The sequence below is a fragment of the Pseudocercospora fijiensis genome, assembly GCF_000340215.1.
Source record: "Pseudocercospora fijiensis CIRAD86 unplaced genomic scaffold MYCFIscaffold_10, whole genome shotgun sequence".
NCBI lineage: Eukaryota > Fungi > Ascomycota > Dothideomycetes > Mycosphaerellales > Mycosphaerellaceae > Pseudocercospora > Pseudocercospora fijiensis.
The window spans coordinates 1,486,923-1,506,558 of record NW_006921541.1 but is presented as its reverse complement, the minus strand read 5'-3'; the positions used below and the strand labels follow the sequence as shown (position 1 = coordinate 1,506,558).

General features: G+C 46.5%; 4 protein-coding genes across 4 annotated transcripts; 3 read left to right on the top strand and 1 right to left on the bottom strand.

The window, feature by feature from the left end:
- MYCFIDRAFT_33481 (uncharacterized protein) lies at positions 1-2,418 on the top strand (the record flags this gene model as incomplete). The annotated part of the gene is made up of 1 exon (XM_007933040.1): positions 1-2,418. The coding sequence occupies one exon, from the start codon at positions 1-3 to the stop codon at positions 2,416-2,418; it is 2,418 nt and encodes an 805-aa protein (XP_007931231.1).
- Positions 2,419-4,434: 2,016 nt separating this feature from the next.
- On the top strand, positions 4,435-5,210 carry MYCFIDRAFT_205288 (uncharacterized protein). Its single transcript, XM_007933355.1, has one exon. It carries the CDS (start codon positions 4,549-4,551, stop codon positions 4,756-4,758), a length of 210 nt encoding a protein of 69 aa, XP_007931546.1. The 5' UTR covers positions 4,435-4,548; the 3' UTR covers positions 4,759-5,210.
- Positions 4,435-5,683, bottom strand: MYCFIDRAFT_209177 (uncharacterized protein; the record flags this gene model as incomplete). Its single annotated transcript, XM_007933354.1, is given in 6 exon segments — positions 4,435-5,060; positions 5,084-5,150; positions 5,170-5,299; positions 5,331-5,532; positions 5,558-5,613; positions 5,660-5,683. The coding sequence occupies 6 exon segments, from the start codon at positions 5,681-5,683 to the stop codon at positions 5,051-5,053; spliced, it is 489 nt and encodes a 162-aa protein (XP_007931545.1). The 3' UTR covers positions 4,435-5,050.
- A 9,918-nt stretch (positions 5,684-15,601) lies between these two features.
- Positions 15,602-19,391, top strand: MYCFIDRAFT_216871 (uncharacterized protein). The gene has a single exon (XM_007933353.1). The coding sequence runs from the start codon at positions 15,759-15,761 to the stop codon at positions 19,125-19,127; it is 3,369 nt and encodes a 1,122-aa protein (XP_007931544.1). The 5' UTR covers positions 15,602-15,758; the 3' UTR covers positions 19,128-19,391.
- The last annotated feature ends 245 nt before the right edge of the window (positions 19,392-19,636 follow it).

Genomic DNA, 19,636 nt, shown 5'->3' with positions numbered 1-19,636 from the left:
ATGCTCAAGCAGTTGGAGAGGAAGGCATGGACGTGTCCGAAATGCATACGAAACCACACCAGACGCGCGCTGGTCACATCGTCCACAGCCAAAGGAGCGGCGGCGGCAGCGGCGATAGCGGACGAATATGCACCACCAATCTCGAGAGCGGCAACGAGCATAACACACGACGATAGAACACTTCGCCAGATTTTCGATTCACCCAACTTCTGGAGAGACTTCTCGAACAAGACGCAACATCAATATGGCGGCAAAAATGCAGGTCTTCTACAGAATAAGTTCCTCACAAGACCGCAAGGCTTCGAGGACTTCGCCAATGTCACACTCCAGAAGTGCCAGCGCATTGTTGCGCAAGTACTCAAGTATGACAGCTTGGAGCAATATAAAAACATCACGCGAGATATGGATCGACTAAGTGACTTGCTATGTCGTGTCATTGATCTCAGCGACTTCATTCGATCCGTTCATCCGGACAGGCAGATACAGGCTGCTGCGAGCAGGGCGTACGCGATGATGTTCCAGTACATGAATATCCTAAATACCACTAGAGGATTGGATACACAGTTAAAGAAGGCTGCGTCGATTCAAGAAGTATGGCAGTCATGGAGCGAAGAGGAGAAATCTGTGGCCGATATCCTAATTCGGGACTTCGCGAAAAGTGCCATCGAACTGCCGGAGAAGGATAGACAGGCCTTCGTGGACATCTCGGACGAGATCGCGGTCGTCGGCAACGAGTTTGTCGAAAACATGGCTGCAGAGAAACCACTATTGGCCATTGAGAGCAGCAAGATGAAGGGAATGGACCCAGTATTCGTAAGACAATTGACAAAATGGGGCCTTGTCAATCTGCCAACCGAAGGTATGCCAGCAACACTAGCCTTACGATCAGTGGAAGATCCGGACACCCGACAAGAGATATACCTGGCGAACAGAACTTCCTCCAAATCGAACATTAATAGACTAGAGCGCTTGCTGAAAAAGCGGGCGGAATTGGCAAAGTTGTCGGACTACGAGAGTTTTGCACACATGACCTTGACTGACAAGATGGCCAAAACGCCCGAGGCCGTGGCTTCCTTCCTGGATGGCTTGGCCCAAGTGAATGCACCACAGGTCAGAGACGAGCTCCAGGAATTGCTAGAGCTAAAGAAAGGCGACGCACATTCGGAAAACTTCCCAGACCGAATCAACGCTTGGGATCGAGATTACTACACGGCGAAGCTACTCTCATCTGTAAGGTCGAAAGCACGCACGCCGGACATTCTCAGCGCATATTTCTCTTTAGGCACGGTCTTTCAAGGCCTGTCTCGCCTCTTTCACAGACTCTACGGTATCCGTCTTGTGCCACGCGAGACTATGCCAGGCGAAACCTGGAATGACGATGTGAGGAGGCTTGATGTGATCGACGATCATGAAGGCCACATCGCTGTTGTCTACTGCGATCTCTTCGAGCGAGCTGGGAAGTCACCCAATCCCGCTCACTTTACATTGCGCTGCTCGCGGCGCATTGGTGATGAGGAGATGCAAGAAGCTGCATACATATCGTCTCAACCAGACTCACCCTTCTCGACCGCGCAGGAAGCAGTCAACGATGGCCTAGCAACCAATTATAATCCGCGTGATGGCAATGCCCTCTACCAGCTCCCGACCATTGCCTTGATTTGTGACTTCTCCCTCCCTGCAGATCATACCTCTTCTCACCGACGACCAACGCTCCTCACATTCCGTGAGCTTACGACACTCTTTCACGAGATGGGCCATGCACTGCATTCAATCTGCGGCAGGACCGCATTGCAAAACGTCTCTGGAACACGTTGCGCCACCGATTTCGCCGAGCTGCCCTCAGTCTTGATGGAGAACTTCGCATCTGCACCCGAAGTGCTCGCTCTCTATGCCCGGCATTGGGAAACAGATACACCTCTGGACCCATCACGAATTCAAGAAAGAGTCGAAATCGACCGCAGGATGCAAGGCGCTGAGATTGAATCACAAATCCTGCTCGGCATACTTGATCAGCAATACCACTCTTCCCTACCCCTGAGCTGGAACAAAGAAGGCGATTCCACACGGGTCTACCACGAAGTCTGGAACAGGTACTCAGCAGTTCCTGAGCCCCAGGGCACATCTTGGCAGGGTTTCTTCGGTCACCTCTTCGGATACGGTGCGACGTACTACTCCTACCTTTTCGACCGCGCTATCGCTGGAAAGATCTGGCGGGATGTCTTTCAGCGCCAAGTTGGAGATGCTGTGAATCCTGAGCAAGGGCATTTGTTCCGCGAGGAAGTGCTTAGATGGGGAGGCGGAAGAGATGGCTGGCATTGCATTTCTGGTGCGCTCAAAGATCAGACTGGCGTTCTGGCTGAGGGTAGTAAAGGAGCTATGGAACAGGTCGGGAAATGGGGAGTCACGGATTCCAACTGAAAGGAGGCTTTTTGTTGTTTTCCAGTGATACCATAAGAGCGGTGTAGAGTGTACATACGTTCTAAGGGAATGGTCATGAACAGTCATCATGCCTTTGATGATCTGACTACGAGGAACGCCATGCTACGATGAGACGAGCAAGTCTTCCCTTCGGCAGTAAGCTTGATGCCTCGCAACACCATCAGAACCAATGATCTTGACAAGCCTGATCAGCACTTTCTTCTGTAAGCATAGCCACATCGGAGAGCACCCCCCACTCCAAAAGAGCTCAATGGATTCTTGTCTCTCATCCTCATCGACAAGCAAGGTCGTCTTCAAATCAAGCTTTCTCGCACAAAGATTTACTAGATATTGGCCGTGATGTAGCGTCAGGCTAAGGTACTTCCTTTGCTTGGTCTCCTAAGCGTTTGAAATTATGGCAAATGTAGACGGTAGCATGCTCTATTACGCTATTGCTATAGCGCAGAGAGCAGTTGATGCTCCGCAGATTGATATTTCTCTGCTTCGTAGTTACTACTGCCGAGGCTGGACACTACGACTCTAGCAAGAACTAGGAGGACGAATTTGTCACTACCCGCGGCCGCCCGGAATTCGAGCGGTCGCAAAGAGAAAGAAGTATATTGAGCACTATCGAATCTAGTGTAATCACTGAGATAGGAAGTGCGTAACTTACTAGTAGTAGCGAGATGGCTTGATAAGAAGGCAATAGCATACCTAGTTTGCATCGTTAGGGACCGAGCATTATCTCTCCGAACGTGTCCATTAAGACACCATGCCAAGGCGTGCCTGACTACTACACATGTCATGACAGATGCCAGTACCATTCGCATACGCTTAGAGGATCTTTCGATACGGGTTTACTGCTTCCTACAGTAGCATTAGAAGGATTTCGCCGCATTACTATAGGTCTAGCAGGGCACACATCGCTCCACGCTAGCTTTATTAGGCGATATTAGCATCCGAATCGAGTCTTGGAGCGACCGCTCGAACGACAGAGCGGTCGCTCCGGCAGTTTGATACGCTAAAAGTGGTCGCAGGAGTGCTGATTCTCGCTCGAGCTAGCGTGGCTGCAATCAGGGTTCCAGTCCCGATTGCCCGGTACTAGGTCTGGTTTCGACGTGAGCTGCTTTTACTGTAGCATACCACTTACCGGAGGCTGACCGAGCTCTGGAATCCAAAGAAGTTGCGTGGCTTGGCAGATCCTTCCTCTAGAAGGCAGGCGATATCATCGTGGCCTTGAGACACTCGGACTCCTAACGGACCACGGTGCTGTATAACATAATAGTGCGTGAAACTGACAAAGCTGTTTACTCCCGAGCTAGACAGGTGCACTAGACTGAAGTAGGAAGGACAACGGAGTTCGCGACATCCCCATTCAGGGCGGAAATGGTCGATCGTTTCGCTCTATGCCAAGTCCAGTATCCACGCGGCCGAGCTACCGAGGTATTGATCAAGACGTGCCGACAAGTGACCAAGGATCTGACTAGCAGTCGAGGGCATTCTTGAGACACCATCAGGTCCACCAATTGGCAAAGTGCCTCTCGCCCTATCATCATCAGGGAGATCGCAAGATCAGCTATCCCCTGGCATGACTCAGGATTTGCAATCATGTAGTCGTGAAGACGTTCTTCCTGCATGGCGTGCATGGAAAGCAGCAGCAATTGGTTGCATTGGCTTCCGTTCGATGATTCACAAAAGCCAATGCGAGCTGCAGATGATCTGTTCGCAATCACGCATACGTTCCGTCATCCGCTAGCTGGCACTGATAGGGTACGCGTGAAAGCGGCTGATAAATGGTCCCGCAGCACGTTCCAATATATGTATACCAGCCCTGTGTTCCAACGACTCAGTCCTGAGGATTGACAACTGCCGGGCGCCTAGACCAGTGTACCTTGCAGATGGATTGAGAGAGCCGTAAGGATTTCTGCGAACATGCCTCAGGTACCACAAGCAACGTGGAACGGGAACGGCAAGCGCCCGTCTGCATCAGTGCAGCACACAAGTCAGACACGTGGTCGGAGGCAGAGCCGGTGTCCTTCTGATGATTCAGCGTATGGTTCCGGGGATGGCGAGGACGATGTCAACATCCAATTTGCCCAGTACCGTCGAGCAGATGGCAGTACCCGCATAATGAAGCATACTGGAATTTGTGCATCAGATGCCAGTGGCCACTCCAACGCCGCTGGAGACCTTCCAAAGCCTTGCGCATACTGGTCTGATGGAGTGGATGGCGATACTCGTGCGACAACGATAGCGAAAGCGAGCGCGAACGTTCGGTTCAAGAACTATACGCCGGAGCATATGGCGTCTCGGGGCGAGCCACGTCAAAAGCCGGAGTAAGTCTCTTTCGTGTCACTCGATGTGATGTATTGATATGCTGACCGTAGGATAGACAAGCTTCAGACGCGCAGAAGGCGTGGCAGATTGTTGCAGCGCATGAGCAGGAAATTCGTCGCTTGATGGAGGTAGCTAGTGACCTTGAGTACCGCTTGCGGCTTGTCGAACGCCAAGACCGATCAAGCTGATCACTGTGACAGTCCGCCAGTGTCGCCGAAGGAGTAGCGTACTCATCTGTCTTCTGGAGGCTGCTGTATATTATCAATTCTGAATGCGATTGACGAGTCGACTGCGTTCAATGTCCACTATCGATCGAATTTCCGATCACTCCTGCTTCTTATCAGATTGCTGCCACAAATCTCTGTGCACGACCAGATCTTGCTCCCAGCCGTTTACTTCAATCATCGCGGTCACTGGGTTGATCCCGGTAGGGCGTGCGGTCAATGAACTCTGCGGGTCCTCGGCGTGCAAGCGAATCCCAATTCCGCTGATGGATTGCCTCGATGCGGATTTCTCGTCGAGTGCTGTCCCAAAAGATCAGAGCCTCCCGTCAGTACTTCCAGATATAGCTCCACTGGCATCTTCCTCACAATATGAGGTCTAGACAGGGGCGGATGGATCTTGCTCTGCGTGTGCGGTGCGGTGCGGTGCGGTGCGGGGCGGGGCGGTGTCAATGGGCGCGCAACCACGACTTCTCCCCGCTGCCGCTGAGCATGCAATTGTGTGGGATGTGAATGGTATGGTGCAAATATGATGAAGTTGAAGAAAGCGAAAGGTCTGACGAGGGATTTCTGCGGGAGACCCTTGCGCATTTCTGGGCCGATCCGGGGCCAAAGTCAAAGCGGGGATCGCGTGGGTCTATTTTCAACACACTGCTTCATTTCACATTTCAACCTCACTCCACCAGCTCCAATTTTGCAGAAGACATTGCCACGCTTATTCGACCCACGACTACAGTCGAACCCTGCTATAGGCAAGTCCCGAATAAGCAATATCGGTTTGTAAGCAACGTAATCTCATTTTCTACCGTTTCTTAGTGATCTACTGCAAATTAGCAATTGCTAATAATACGCAAGGGCCGAGATCTATACGATTGCTTAGGAGGAGGTTAGTGCCTAAGGCTAGGGAGGGTAGTTAAGGAGGGTAGTTAGGGAGGTTAGAAGGGCAAATTGCGCCCGGTAGGAGGCTAGGTTTAGCGTATATACTAATAATAGCTAGATAGCTACTAGGTCGAGAAATAGTATATATATTATAGTAGAAGTAGACTTAGTAAACCTATATCTATCGTCCTCGTATACCTATTACCTAATACTCGTTTCTAAGCTATTTCTTTAACTAAAAAGTTACTTATTTACCCTTAATAACGACAGTCTCTAACAATAGCTCTACGATAGTCGTATTTAATAGCTAAGAAGGCCGCCGCTCGCGCTAAGAAGCGCAATAACTAACTCTAGACTCTTACTAACCTAAAGGGGCAGCCTAATACGAAGTATAGCAAAGCGATCGATAAGTCGACGCTCTCTCGCTTTCTAAGCGACAAATATACCTATCTCGACGTTAGAATATTAGAGAGCGCTTAGGTCTATAAGAGGAAGCGTAAGGAGCATTATCCGGAGCTAGAAGTAATATTATATTCGTACTAGAAGAAGCACGAGCGACAGGCGCTAATTGCTAGTAACCGACTACGCCCTAAAGCGTCCGAATTCTAGCGGTTAGCGCCTTAGTTTGCTAGTCGTCCGGAGCCTAAGTTTTCTAATAGATAGCTCTAAGGATATAAGGACCGCTATAGTATTAAGGAGAGGCGCTAGCATAGCGAGGCAGGCAGTATAGTTATTAAAGACTATAAAGTAGCGATTGTAAGTCTATCGAAGAGATATTGCCCCGCGCTAAGCTAGCGGTCCGCCGACGGACCGTAAGCGGACCGCGCTTATTATATTAATTTAGCTAGCTAAAGCCCTTATCTTATATAGGGACACCCCGCTAATAACGCACCTTCTAGATTAATCTTCGAGCAATTCTTTAACTATACAAGTCTCGATAGATATTTAATATCGACGAGACCGCTAACTTCTAGAAAATAGTACTAGATAGGAGCCTAACGACTAAAGATCTTCCTAGTATTAAGCGTAACAAGGCCCGAGTTATAATCGCTTACTACTATAACGCCGACGGCTCCTAGAAGATAGCACCTTAGATTATCGGTCGATTAGCTAAACTACGCTGTTTCTAGGCCGTAGGCGTAAATATTAAGGCCCTAGCGTATATATATCGATATAACGCGAAGGGGTAGATAAATACTATTATCTTTGCTAGGTAGCTGCTATAGTTTAATAACCTAATAGTAGAACTAGTAGTTTTGCTAATAGACAACTTTAGCTATTATAAAGCCGCTATCGACGACTTAATATAGCGCAACCTCCTTAGGCGCACTACCTACGTATTCTTTCTACTAAATACGACCTCTATACTTTAACCTCTCGACTAAGGCGTTATTAAAGCCTTTAAGGCGCACTATCGGAAGCTCTAGTTAGTATTTATACTTAACGAGGTCGAGAACGACCGCGATCCGCTTAAAACTATAAACCTTCTTACTACTATTAAATATACGATCCGCGCCTAGTACGAGGTTACGCTAGAGACTATCGATAACTACTTCGTCTACTCGACGTTATTTAGACTAAGGAACGGCCCTCTTATACGCCTTAAACACCTCCGCCGCTACGGCAATAATAGAACGGTTAATCGACACTTTATAAGCGACTTAGAAGCCTTACTCGAAGCCGCACTTTATAACGATCTCGAGCGCCTTAAAGAGCTTAAATACATTAAAGAAGCTATAGATATCCAGCATCTTCTATGCCCTATAGAAGAGGTAGTTAAGGACTAAGATAAGGATATATTCTAGGCGGTTATCGACGAGTTTGCGCTAGCGCCTAAGTAGGCTAATAAGGGCCTAGAAGTGCTAGAAGAAGAGCCTTATATTAAGGTCCTCGAGGCTATTAAAGCGCTTAAGAAGTTAACTCTTATAAGAAGGGTATATTAGCAGGTAGATAGGGTAGTAGTAGGTACGAGTAGTATTCGATAAGAATCTAAAAGGAGAGGGAGGAAGGCAGGAGAGTTGGCCTAACGCTAAGCGCTAAGCCCTGCCTAAGGCACTAAGACCCTAGCTTTACTCGGCCTGATTACATGCCAATCACGTATAGCCTCTTTAGCTCTAATATACGCTTCCCTTCTAAAGGCCGCGCCCTCGTAGCCTGTCTATGTTCTACGACCTCTATTGCCGCTAACTTAGTAAGTCTAATAAGCTATTTAGCCCGCGCTAAATTGAACACTTAACTACCTAATTATATAACTATGTTAAACCTTACCTTCTAATACAATGTCTAACTTCTAACTGCGCTATCCCTATATATAATAAACTATAAAGTAATATATATCTACAAGAATTAAGGGCCTTCGACTAATTACAATATAAGCGCGTCTTCTCTACTATAATAGGTAGACGTACGAGGTATTGCAGCCCTGCCTCTGCTCTAAGTAATGTTATACCGAGTTCTTTGCGTCTACTCTTAAAAGACCTAGCAATGTCCGCTTCCGAGGGTTTGTCCGCTTCCGAGGGTTATTATTCTTATTGTTCGTAGTTTCGCTAGCCCTAATTAGCTAGGTTTAGCAGCCTTTAAGTGTTAATCTTATCTTATCTTTTCAAAAAACACAGCTCGTCTAGTTTCTATAGGTAAAGGCTATTATAAGTGTAGTAGTAGAGGTTCGCCTCGCTTAAAGGGTTAGATAGATCGAGGAGTAACCTATTGTCCGCAAGATCGACCCCGGCTAGCTTAGCTCTATAGTTTTGCCCTTAGTTAGTCTATTAGTCGCTTAATCCTTTAGGCGGCTTAAAGTTTTAATTAAACCTTTAATAGGCTTAAAGCTTTAATTAAAGTTTTAATTAAAGATGCCTTAAAGTTTTAACGTAGGTAAGGTTAATAATAGTAGCGACTAGGTAATATTAATAATAGCGGCGCTAGCCGTCTTAGCGCTAACTTTACCTTGCTTCCGGTTTCCTTCTTTAACTAATAACAATATTAGCAATACCGTTACTAATATAGCGGTATCCTTCCTTTCTCGAATAGTAACACACCCCGCAACACTGTTACTAATATAGCCGCGCCGGCCGCGCCGTCGTTATTATTACTATTACTAATACTATTCGCCTACGCGTACGCGCCGCCTCTATCGACCCCTAGGCCTTAGGCCTCGATAGGACGTAGAAACAAGAGGGGCGCTAAGAGGAGGGTCTTATAGGGTGCGCTAGTAAAGAGGTAGATTCTATAGTAGTATAGTCTTATTGTCCTTTGTTGCTAACAATTGCTTGCCTCTAATTAGTTAGCTAATAGCACCCTAGGGGTAGTATTATTCCTAGGTAATATTATAGGCCCTTAGCCTTCTTCTTGTTCTTTATACTAGTCTAATACTTATCTAACAACTTAGTTATGTCTTTAAAGGAGTCTTTAGCTTCCTACGAGTCCTATTTAGGTAAATAGCCTTGCTATCTTAGCAGGTACTCCTTCTTGCCTTGCCTAGTGCGATGCTATAGGATACGTTCTATAGACTATAGCTCCTTACTATCCGCTAGTATATCTTCGTATTCTATAGGGGCTTCATCCCCTTCGCGTAAGTAGTACGGCTTAAGGAGGGATACATAGAAGGTGTTATAGATAGTATAATAAGGTAGGAGCTACAACTAATAGGCCTATATACCCTTAGCCTCTCGAATACGAAATAGGCTAATATATCTTAGTGCGAGCTTAGGCCTTGTTTTGCTATTAGGTAATAGGTATTTGCGGATGCGGAGGTTCTTTATACTAAGCATAACTATATCGCCTTACTTAAAAGTTATTAGTATATAGCGCCTATCGTAGTAGGTCTTTTAGTACTCTTAAGCCTTTATTAACTTCTCGGCTATCTTAGTATAGATTTCTCGCATCTTCTAAACCCTCTTAATAGCCGCTAGTGTTTCGGGTACTTAACGCGCTTCCCTTTCCTTACGCTCGGCCTCGAGCGATAGTAGGTCTTGTAGCATAGCAGCATTCTAGCCTATTATAGCTATATAGGGCGAGATCTTGGTTAATAAATGTACACTATTGTTATATACGAATTCTATAGGCTATAGGAGGTTGACCTAATCCTCGGGGTTCTTATTAATATAGCTGCGTAGGTACTGCTATAGGGTAGCATTCTGCCTCTCTGTCTAACCGTTAGTCTGTAGATAGAAGGCTGTTAACAGCCGATACTTTAGTCTTAGCTATAAGCAAATCTCGCTCTAATAGTAAGATATAAATGTCGAGCCCCTATCGGAGACTATCCCCTTAGGGGTTCCCTAATAGGTATAGAAGATGTTACTCTATAGCGCCTCTACTATATTAATAGTAGTCTAGTCTTTCCGAGCAGGAATGTAGCGAGCACCCTTAGTAAATCGGTCTATAATAACTAGTATAGCGTTAAAGACGTCTTTGCTTCCTCTTCGCTTAGCAGGGGGAAGACCTATAATAAAGTCTATTATAAGCTCTGCAAAAGGCTTCTTTAGAACAGGGAGTAAAGACAACTCGCTAAATAGTAAGTGCTTTAGTGCTTTAACTCGCTAGCATACTGCATAGGTCTGTATATACTCCTTTATATGCCGCTTACTATTTAGCTAGTAGTATATGCGCGATAGTAACTCGTGCGACCTCTCTATACTATAGTAACTAGCGAGCTCACTATTATAGTGCCTCTTTAAAAGCTCTTGTCTAATCGATTGTTTAGCGGGGACATAGTATCTGCCCTTAAACTTTAAGTAACCTTTGTCGTTAATCGACTAGTTATTACTCTTGCTAGATCGAGTCGCCTGTCTACTTATAAGCTTATTAATACGCTCGATAGTAAAGGCGTCCCTCTGCTAAGTACGCAACAGCTTATCTATAAACGATTAACTATCCCTATTTGCAAGGTCGTTTAATAGCACCCGTACTATCGAACGAGATACGTATTATATGCATCTAATAGCACTAGCAGCCGGAACTACTACAACCTCTTCTATAGTACTATCGCTATATAGGCTATTACTGTAGATAGCAATGTCTTTAATCGAGTTATTATAGCTCGAGCGATCTACGTCCTTTCTAACGCGTACTAGAAGAACGACAACTCCGCTATAGTATTTGTTGCTACCGCGGGGTCCGGAAGTCCGCTTATCCTACGCTTACTTATTAACAATACGGGCTATAGCAATCTTATACTATAGGGTTAGAAACAAAGAATTAATGTATTAGGTCTCGCTGTTGTAATTAGGTCGCCTCGATAGGCTATCGGTAGGGTTACTTACGCCTAGCCGGTATAATATATTAAAATCAAACCCGGCGAGGTAGACGGCCTATCTTGCCTATCGACCTATAACCCTAGTAACCTTCGTAATTCTACGGAGGTTGTTATAGTCCGTATAGACCTAAATAGTATACTAGGCACTATCGAGATAGTAGCGCTAGTGCTTAAAGGCTTTAATAATAGCTAAGAGCTCTTGCTCGTAGGTCTCGTAGCGACGCTTAGTATTAATTATCTTCCTCGAGAAGAAGGCAATCGGGTGCTAGTAGGTGTTATTAGCCTGCTATAATATAATAGCTAATATAGCGAACTATAAAGCGTTAGTCTTAATTCGGATCTGTTTGCTTAGTACGAAATAGTGTAACAAGGGGACTTTAGTAAAGCGCTTCTTTAAACTGTTAAAAGCGGCTTGTGCTCTATTAGTCTATTTAAACTCTCTAGTTAGGTTAGCCTTGGTTTTAGTAAGCTCAGTTAGGGGCATTACATACCGCGAATAGCCCTTAATAAAGCGACGATAGAAATTAGCGAAGCCGAGGAACGACTATAGTTCCTTAATCGAAGTTAGAACAGGCTATTTAGTAATAGTTTTAATCCGATTAGGATTAGCCTTAATACCCTTAGTTAATACGAGGAAGCTAAGGAATAACACCTCTTTAGTAGTAAAGGTGCATTTAGAAGGTTTGCAATATAGTCTATAGGCTTGTAGGCGGTCGAGGACCTTGCGTACTACGGCCTAGTGTTCTATAATATTAGGTAAATGTGTGTAAACTAGGATGTTATCTAGGTAAACTATACAGAGATGGTCTAATAGGCCTAATAGGGCCCGATTAATGTAGGACTAGAATATAGTAGGGGCATTAGCTAGCCTAAATAGCATAACTAAGTATTCGAAATAGCTATAGCGAGTGCGAAAGGCTGTCTTCCATTTATCGCCCTTACGAATACGAATGCGGTAATAGGCGTCCTTAATGTCTAATATAGTGTAGTAGTAGGCACTAGAAAGGCGATCGAGGGTCTTATTAATAAGGGGAAGTAGACAGCGATCTTTAATAGTAATAGTATTAAGCCTACGATAATCGATATAGAGGCGTAGGCTACTATTCTTCTTTAGTACGAACAGGATAAGGGCACTAGCAGGGCTGTTACTATACCGTATCCGGCTATTAGCTAGGTTTTCCTCTAGGTACTTACGCAACATAGCAAGCTCTCGCTTACTAAGGTTGTAGAGGGGTCTAAAAGGGACCTCTTTGCCCTCTATAATATCAATCTTATAATCCGTCTCTTTAAATATAGGCAATGTCGATGCTAGGTAGTGTTTAAACATATTAATGTAGGTCTCTCGAATAGGTTCTAGTATACGCTTAAGTTATTTAGGATCTATACTATTAGGGGGCACGGGTTCATCGTTATCTCTACCGAGAAGATTAGCTATCGGATTAGCTAAGGCGGAGGCTAGTGTTAGGTTGCTAATAAACAGGACCCTAATATCGTTAGGGCACTCGCTAACATTAATGTGTTTAATATCCTCTTTCCTAGCGATTCTAAATCGCCACTTCTAAATGCCTAAGTCTATAGCTATAGCGTAGTACTTGAGAACAGGGTTGCTAATAACAATAGTAGCTCCCCTATATAGGTTGTCTATATCTACTACGTAGGCAGTAAAGTCTAGTAGGCGTTTATTTCCGAGGTCGTCCTTTAGAGCTATAGGAACATAGTAGGCCCTATAGGTTAAGTGCCGAGCGTTATTAAACTAAGTAAGGGTTAGTAGGTTAGTCTTCGGCAGTTGTCGAAGGTCTAATTGCTTAGCTAGGCGATAGCTAATAAGGGCACTAACTGAATTTCCTAGATCTAGTATAACCTTAGTTTAATAGGTAGTGCCCTTCGTATCCTGTACAAGGCAGGAGCGTGTTATAGCTAGCACAATGTCGATAGTCTTACGCCGTACGAGGCTAACAGTTAGTGCGGCGCTTACTCTTTTTTCGAAGGTTGGCCTATAGGGGTAGCGTTAGCCGCTAAGAGGTACTTTCGGTATTTAGCGGAAGTACGGTTAATTCGGGCCTAGTCCTTAGGTTTGTCGCATTAGCCTAGTAGATAGCTAGTACTGTTACAATTAAAGCACTTCAACCCGGTTAGTAGACTGCCGTAGCTGTTATTACTGTTATTAGCCGAGCGGTTAGCATTATAGGGATACGAGCCCCTTCTACGGCCCCTATCGCGGCCTCCTCTATATAGCCGGCGGCTACGGCCTCTTCTACGGTTATTGTTACTATTCCTATTGTTAGCATTGTTGTTATAGTAGGAACCTTAGTTTCCTCCGCGGCTACGGTTGCTACGGTTAGTGCTAGCTAGTCGGATCCTCGATTCTAGTCGTTATTAGAGCTAAACAGCTCGTTCGGCTATCTCTACTTCGACTATGAATTGAATGCGTATTAGATTAGCTTGTTCGAATATACGGCGGCGGTCTAATTCGAGGATAAGCTCCTATCTAAGTTTTAGGCGTATCTCGGAGATCTATATAGAATTAGTCTTAGGCGGAAGGTCGTCTTTAAGGGTTTTTAAATAGGCCTCGAATAAGCGGGCCGATTGATTAGTCTTTTGTTTAGCTCGAAGATACAGGTCCTAAGTATGTTGTTGCCTTAGTATAGGGTTTCTAAGGGTGTCTAGTATAATAGTCTTATAGGTTTGCTACTAAATAGCGGTCTAATTAGTAAGGGAGTTAAAGTGGTTATCCTAGGTGCGTTTTAGGTCGCTATTAATATATTGCATAGCGTAAACGACTAATAAGTAGTTATCTAGCAGCGCTCTTAGTGCATTACGCTAGTTAAGCTCGCAGTTACGAATGTGATTATTATATTGCTTCCGACTAGAGCTATTAAACACGGTATAGTCCTTAAGTTTAGCATCCTTCTTTTAGACTAAAACGGGTAGTAAAGAAGGTCCCGCTGTTAGTTTAGTTATCGGGGCTTCCTAAAGGCGACGGAGCTCGAGGAGATTATCCTTTAGCTATTGTTCTTAACGTAGGGCAGTAAGCCTGTTTTAAGTAGCTTCTTAAAGTCTCCCTAATAGTTAAGGGCTAAAGGCTAGTTAGCTATATCGTCGATTAACAATATTGTTAAGAATGTCGTTAACAGGCAACTCTAGGTCGTTACCTAGAATTATAGGTTCTTCTTTAGTAGGCTATCCGGTAGGCTCTTTAGTAGGAGGCACTTTAGTAGGTGCTCTAGTAGGCACTTTAGTAGGCACTTTAGTAGGCACTATGCTACTAGTATTGTCGTTGCTAGCGCTACTAGCGGTAGTACGGTTATTGTTTCGTAATAAGCCGGCTATTATAATAAGGGGTAATACTAATAATATATTATTAGCCCCTAAGATGCGGATATAGCGGAATTAGTAGATATTAGTCTAGTACGATTAACTTAGTATAATAGGCCGTATAGAAGGCCTTGCTTAATAATTAGTACAGTTGCTTCGATAGAATAGTACGTATAGGTCCCGTTCTTTAGGCGTAATATAGTTAGATTAGTCTTGTTTGTAGCTATACCGCTAAAAGCTTAAAATAAGAACTATCTAGCTACTACCCTTAAAGGGTAGATCGAATACTATATAAGAAGGGTATATTAGTAGGTAGATAGGATAGTAGTAGGTACGAGTAGTATTCGATAAGGATCTAGGAGGAGAGGGAGGAAGGTAGGAGAGTTAGCCTAACGCTAAGCGCTAAGCCCTGCCTAAGGCACTAAGACCCTAGCTTTACTCGGCCTAATTACATGCTAATTACGTATAGCCTCTTTAGCTCTAACAACTCTATACGAGTATTAATCGGATACCCTAAACTATAATATTCTATAGGTCTTCTACGCTTATAAGAAGCTATTACGCTAGCGACAATTCAATAGCCTTTAGTAGCGCAACTTAGATAGCTAGCTCTTGTAACTAGCTTAATAATTATCTACTTTGTAGTCTCTATATACTGTTAATAATTAGTCTCTATATTTAGTCTTCTGTCTACCTTACTGTCGCTCTAACCCTTGCCGCTTTGAGCGACAACCCTTAGCAAATTTGACCATAAGCAATGGCTTGTTATAAGCATTATTATAGCTCCACCGGCCGGTTGCTTATAGCCAGGTCCGACTGTACTGCATCGGCATCAACTCATTCACTCACCAAGCCAAGCCTGGTCTGTGCACTCGTGCCACGGCCGGTCTGGCCGCGTTCAGGGACAATCCGAGGCATCCCGAAAACGACACGCCACGGCTTAGTCTGCAGAAAGCTTGTCTCGTTTCCTAACAGGCTCGTGGCGGGGGCGGTTCACGACTCCTCCTCTCATCATCATCAGCGAGACAACACCGCCGACCTGCGCTGCCCGTCGAGCATACGTAAGCGTGGTGAGGCGAGGCCATCGGAGGCACAGAAAGCGCAGAGAAAGCCTCCGCGCGCACGCATCGACAAGCGCTCAGACTCAGCAGCCAGAGCCTCACAGGTGAGAGCGGAGGTGCCGGGCCAAGCGAAACAATTCCCACGAATGTCAAGGCCGACGAAGCGAAAATGCTCGCAAATTGACCTCCGTCTGGCGCAGTCTTGCCTGGTGGCGTCTCACGAGCTGGCAGCCGGCCCGCAGGCGTATCGCGCTCGCAGTGGGGTGGGCCCGCACAATGCACATCTCGATACGCCAGCAGCTTGCAGCGCTCCTTGTGCTGTCGTCCGTACTTGGTCTCGCAATTCTCGCCATTGCAACATGGGTGGTGAACCACTCTTTCGTACTGGGTGTTGCATCCTCGCGACTGCGCACCTCTGTGTCCCTCAAGGCTGCTCAGATCGCATTTAACCTGGAGCTGATGCAAACTGCTGGCACTTTCATCACCACCAGAGCTGTGCTTCAGCATGCGCTGTCTCGGTACAATAATGGATCGAGTACAGACGAAGAAAACTGGACCCTGGCGAAAGCGGATCTCGAAGCAACGTTGGGAAACGTTGGTCCGCTGACGAGTGCCTTGATATTACAAGCTGGAGTCTACTCGAGAAATACCAGCGGGCCAGCAGGTTCAGGAATGGTACTGAATGGCACGGGTATTGGAGCCAATACCATTGCACTACCCTGGAGGGACGCCGATGGCAGTCAAGCATATCTCGGGAAGGGCTATGCCGGCTACCCACCAGCACTTTATCCAAACATCACCATCTCAACTGTCGATGTTGATGGAGTTACCGAGTTCACTGCAGAGTACAGCCAAAAGTCTCTCGGCATTGACTCTACTCTCATCCTCGGCCCGCTGATGGTCAACGCCACATTCTCTATGCTATCCATTACCCTACCAATTGTCAACAACACGTCGGCCACGGATGTGCTTGGCTGGGTTACTGTAGTGACTGATGCCCGCCTCATTCAGGTGGTCCAGCAAGACCAGCGCGGCATCGGGTCGACTGGCTTGACCCTTTTGATCGGGCCTACGAATACCACGAATCAATTTGCTCCTGGTATAATAGGAAACGACTCGGCTGCTCATGATGTCGAAGTTCAGTACATCATCCCTCTCAACAGCACTGCTGCCAACCGTCACCCTCGGCATGTAAGAGGGACATCAAATGCGCCCTTTCCTGCGAGAGCCTACCCTGGGGTCGAAGCCGCAATTGTGGAGAATACACGTGGGGTGGATGATGTTGGCAGTATGATGAAGACTCACAATGAAGCAGATAAGAGAGTCTCTGTCGGCTATTCTGTACCTCCTACGAATCTCGTTGATTGGGTTGTAGTGGTTGAGCAAGCCCGGAGTGAGGTGTGGAAACCCATCGACACCCTGCGCACGATTATCTTGTCTTGTCTATTTGGCGTCGTTGGCTTCTGGATTCTTCTCTCTTTCCCAATAGCGTACTGGGCAGTGCTACCCATCACTCGTCTGCGTGCAGCTACGGAGCAGACTGTCAACCCTCCTCGTTGTGATAACAATAGCCCAGGCTATTCCGACGACGTAACGATACTGAACAGTTGCGAGAAATCGACATCATCAGCCAAGTCTGACCGCAAGACTTCTGACCGCAAGACGCCTGTCGGCTTTGTTGAGAGGATCGCGCGATGGCGAGGCCAACGCCGCGGCGGCTTACGCATCGAGGAGCGAGAATGCGACAGTTTCCGCATTCCAGGGAAAGTGTCTGTGAAGAAACCGTGGATTAAAGACGAAATGACTGATCTGATTCATACATTCAACGAAATGTCCGACGAGCTCTATGTCCAGTACACGAGACTTGAGGAGAGAGTGCGTCAGCGGACCATCGAGCTGGAGCATAGCAAAAAGGCAGCTGAAGCGGCAAACGAGAGCAAGACGATATTTGTTGCCAATGTCAGTCACGAACTGAAGACACCTCTTAATGGAATTCTCGGAATGTGCGCCGTCTGCATGGAGGAAGAAGATCCTTCCCGACTGAAACAGTCGCTAGCCATCATTTACAAGAGCGGCGACCTACTGCTACGAACTCTTTCCGATCTTCTTACGTTCAGCACAAACCAGGTCGGACATCAAGTTCTTAAACTTGACGAAAAGGAGTTCTTCTTGCGCGACCTTGAATCTCAAGTATTCGCAATCTTCCTCGAACAAGCTAAAGATCGTGCCATTCAACTCGGCGTGGTCTTTGAAGAGCCGCCAGCAGTAATGGTGGATCTCAAGGACAACAATCTTCGAAATACCCCTTTCTGGGGGGATATCCATCGACTGTTACAAGTGGTCATCAATCTGACTTCCAACGCGCTTAAATTTACGCCCGCAATGGGCAGCGTTACGGTCACAATCAGAGCGTTGACCGAACTACCGCCAAGACGTACCTCTCGCGCCAGTCGACTTGACCGGGCGGGCTCTGAGCAAAATCGGCGCCATACCCAGGTGATGGAAGATGGAAGCGAAGCAGGGACTGCCAATTTCATCAACCCACGGGAGACATCTCAAGTGCAAGACCGTCTCGCTGAGCGAGCAAGATCACCTCCACCTGGGGAAGAGATATTCATCGAATTTGAGGTGACCGATACTGGTCCTGGCATTGCTGAGGAATTGCAACAGCAGATTTTCGAGCCCTTTGTCCAAGGCGATGCTGGATTGAGCAGGAAACACAGCGGCACTGGGCTTGGTCTGAGCATATGCACCCAGCTGGTGCATCTGATGCGCGGTAGCATTAAGCTGAAGAGCACCGTCGGGCAGGGCAGTATATTCACTGTGAAGCTACCACTACGACGCCTCACGCAAGAGAGCGATCGGATGTCCAGGGACGTCACAGCTTCGCAAAGATCTTCCATTGCCATCATTCGTGAGGAACCCCAGAGATCTGTGAATGTCTCTGTCAAAAGTCCTGGCCAAGCTCTCATCACGGACCAGACGCAGCATGAGATTTCTACTGTGACTGTGCACAAGCCACTTCCGTCTGTGGTCTCCGTTACAGGTGATGATCCATCGGCACGGGTTGCTGCGATCAAAAAAGCAGCCAAAGACACAAAGATCGCGAAAGAGGCACGACAAGACTTTGGCGCCATCCGGGTTCTTGTGGCAGAGGACAACAAAGTGAATCAGGAAGTCATCCGGCGGATGTTGAAGCTGGAGAACATTCTTGATGTGACAATAGCCGAGAATGGCGAGCAAGCATTAAACCTTGTGAAACGCACTTCTTTGCCGGAATCAGGAACGTCCACCCCTCCATTTGATCTCATCTTCATGGACATCCAAATGCCCACGATGGATGGTCTCACCTCGGCAAAGCTCATCAGGCAACACGGCTTCACCAAGCCTATTGTGGCGCTGACCGCTTTCGCCGAGCAGAGCAACGTCGAAGACTGTTTAGAGAGCGGCATGGATTATTTTCTCGCGAAACCTATCAAGAGACCGCAGTTGAAGAAGGTTTTGTCGGAATATTGCACTCCTAGCCCTGAGCCTTTGGATAAGACGAAGAGTGCGCCGGCCTTATCGTCAACCACCGACCAGACGAATGGAGATGCGGCACAGCATAATAATAATGAAGAATCCAGGCCGGTCGAGCCTTCGTAATGTGGAAAGTCATCATGAGATCTGCGCATGGTTGTTGTATTGAATGCTATTTTGCCGTCTTTTTAGCGAAGGAGTTTCGGTGTTCAAAAGACCCTCGGGAAAGGAAAGAGTTGTCGTTGGCAAGGTCATATGGTGGGTGCAGGGTATATAGGTACAACAGGACCAAAGATTTGTCCTTGATTTGTGGGAACATAGGGCTTTGATTTCTTGGGGCTGCGCTAGATATATCCAGGGCAGATGTTGTATTATATCTTAATTGTCTTGTGGATTTAGTGTTAGCTCCTTTGTACACTGCATTCCTGGTGAGATGTTGAGCTATCCTGGAACGAATTGAAAACAGACAAGTTGCATAAGCATCTTACGCATTGCAGAAGGCTCATGGCAAGGTCTGGACAGACACCTCAAGTCAAGGCGTAGAGGAAGGGGAGGAAGGCCGGGACGAAGTCACTCGCGCAGGGATTCAGTCGGGAGAGAAAATTCTATGGTTGATCAGATGAAGAGAGGGCATT

What these genes read in the sequence shown, in the direction of transcription:
- MYCFIDRAFT_205288 (XM_007933355.1), top strand. Translation starts at nt 4,549, where the DNA reads ATGAAGCATACTGGAATTTGTGCATCAGATGCCAGTGGCCACTCCAAC.
- MYCFIDRAFT_216871 (XM_007933353.1), top strand. Translation starts at nt 15,759, where the DNA reads ATGCACATCTCGATACGCCAGCAGCTTGCAGCGCTCCTTGTGCTGTCG.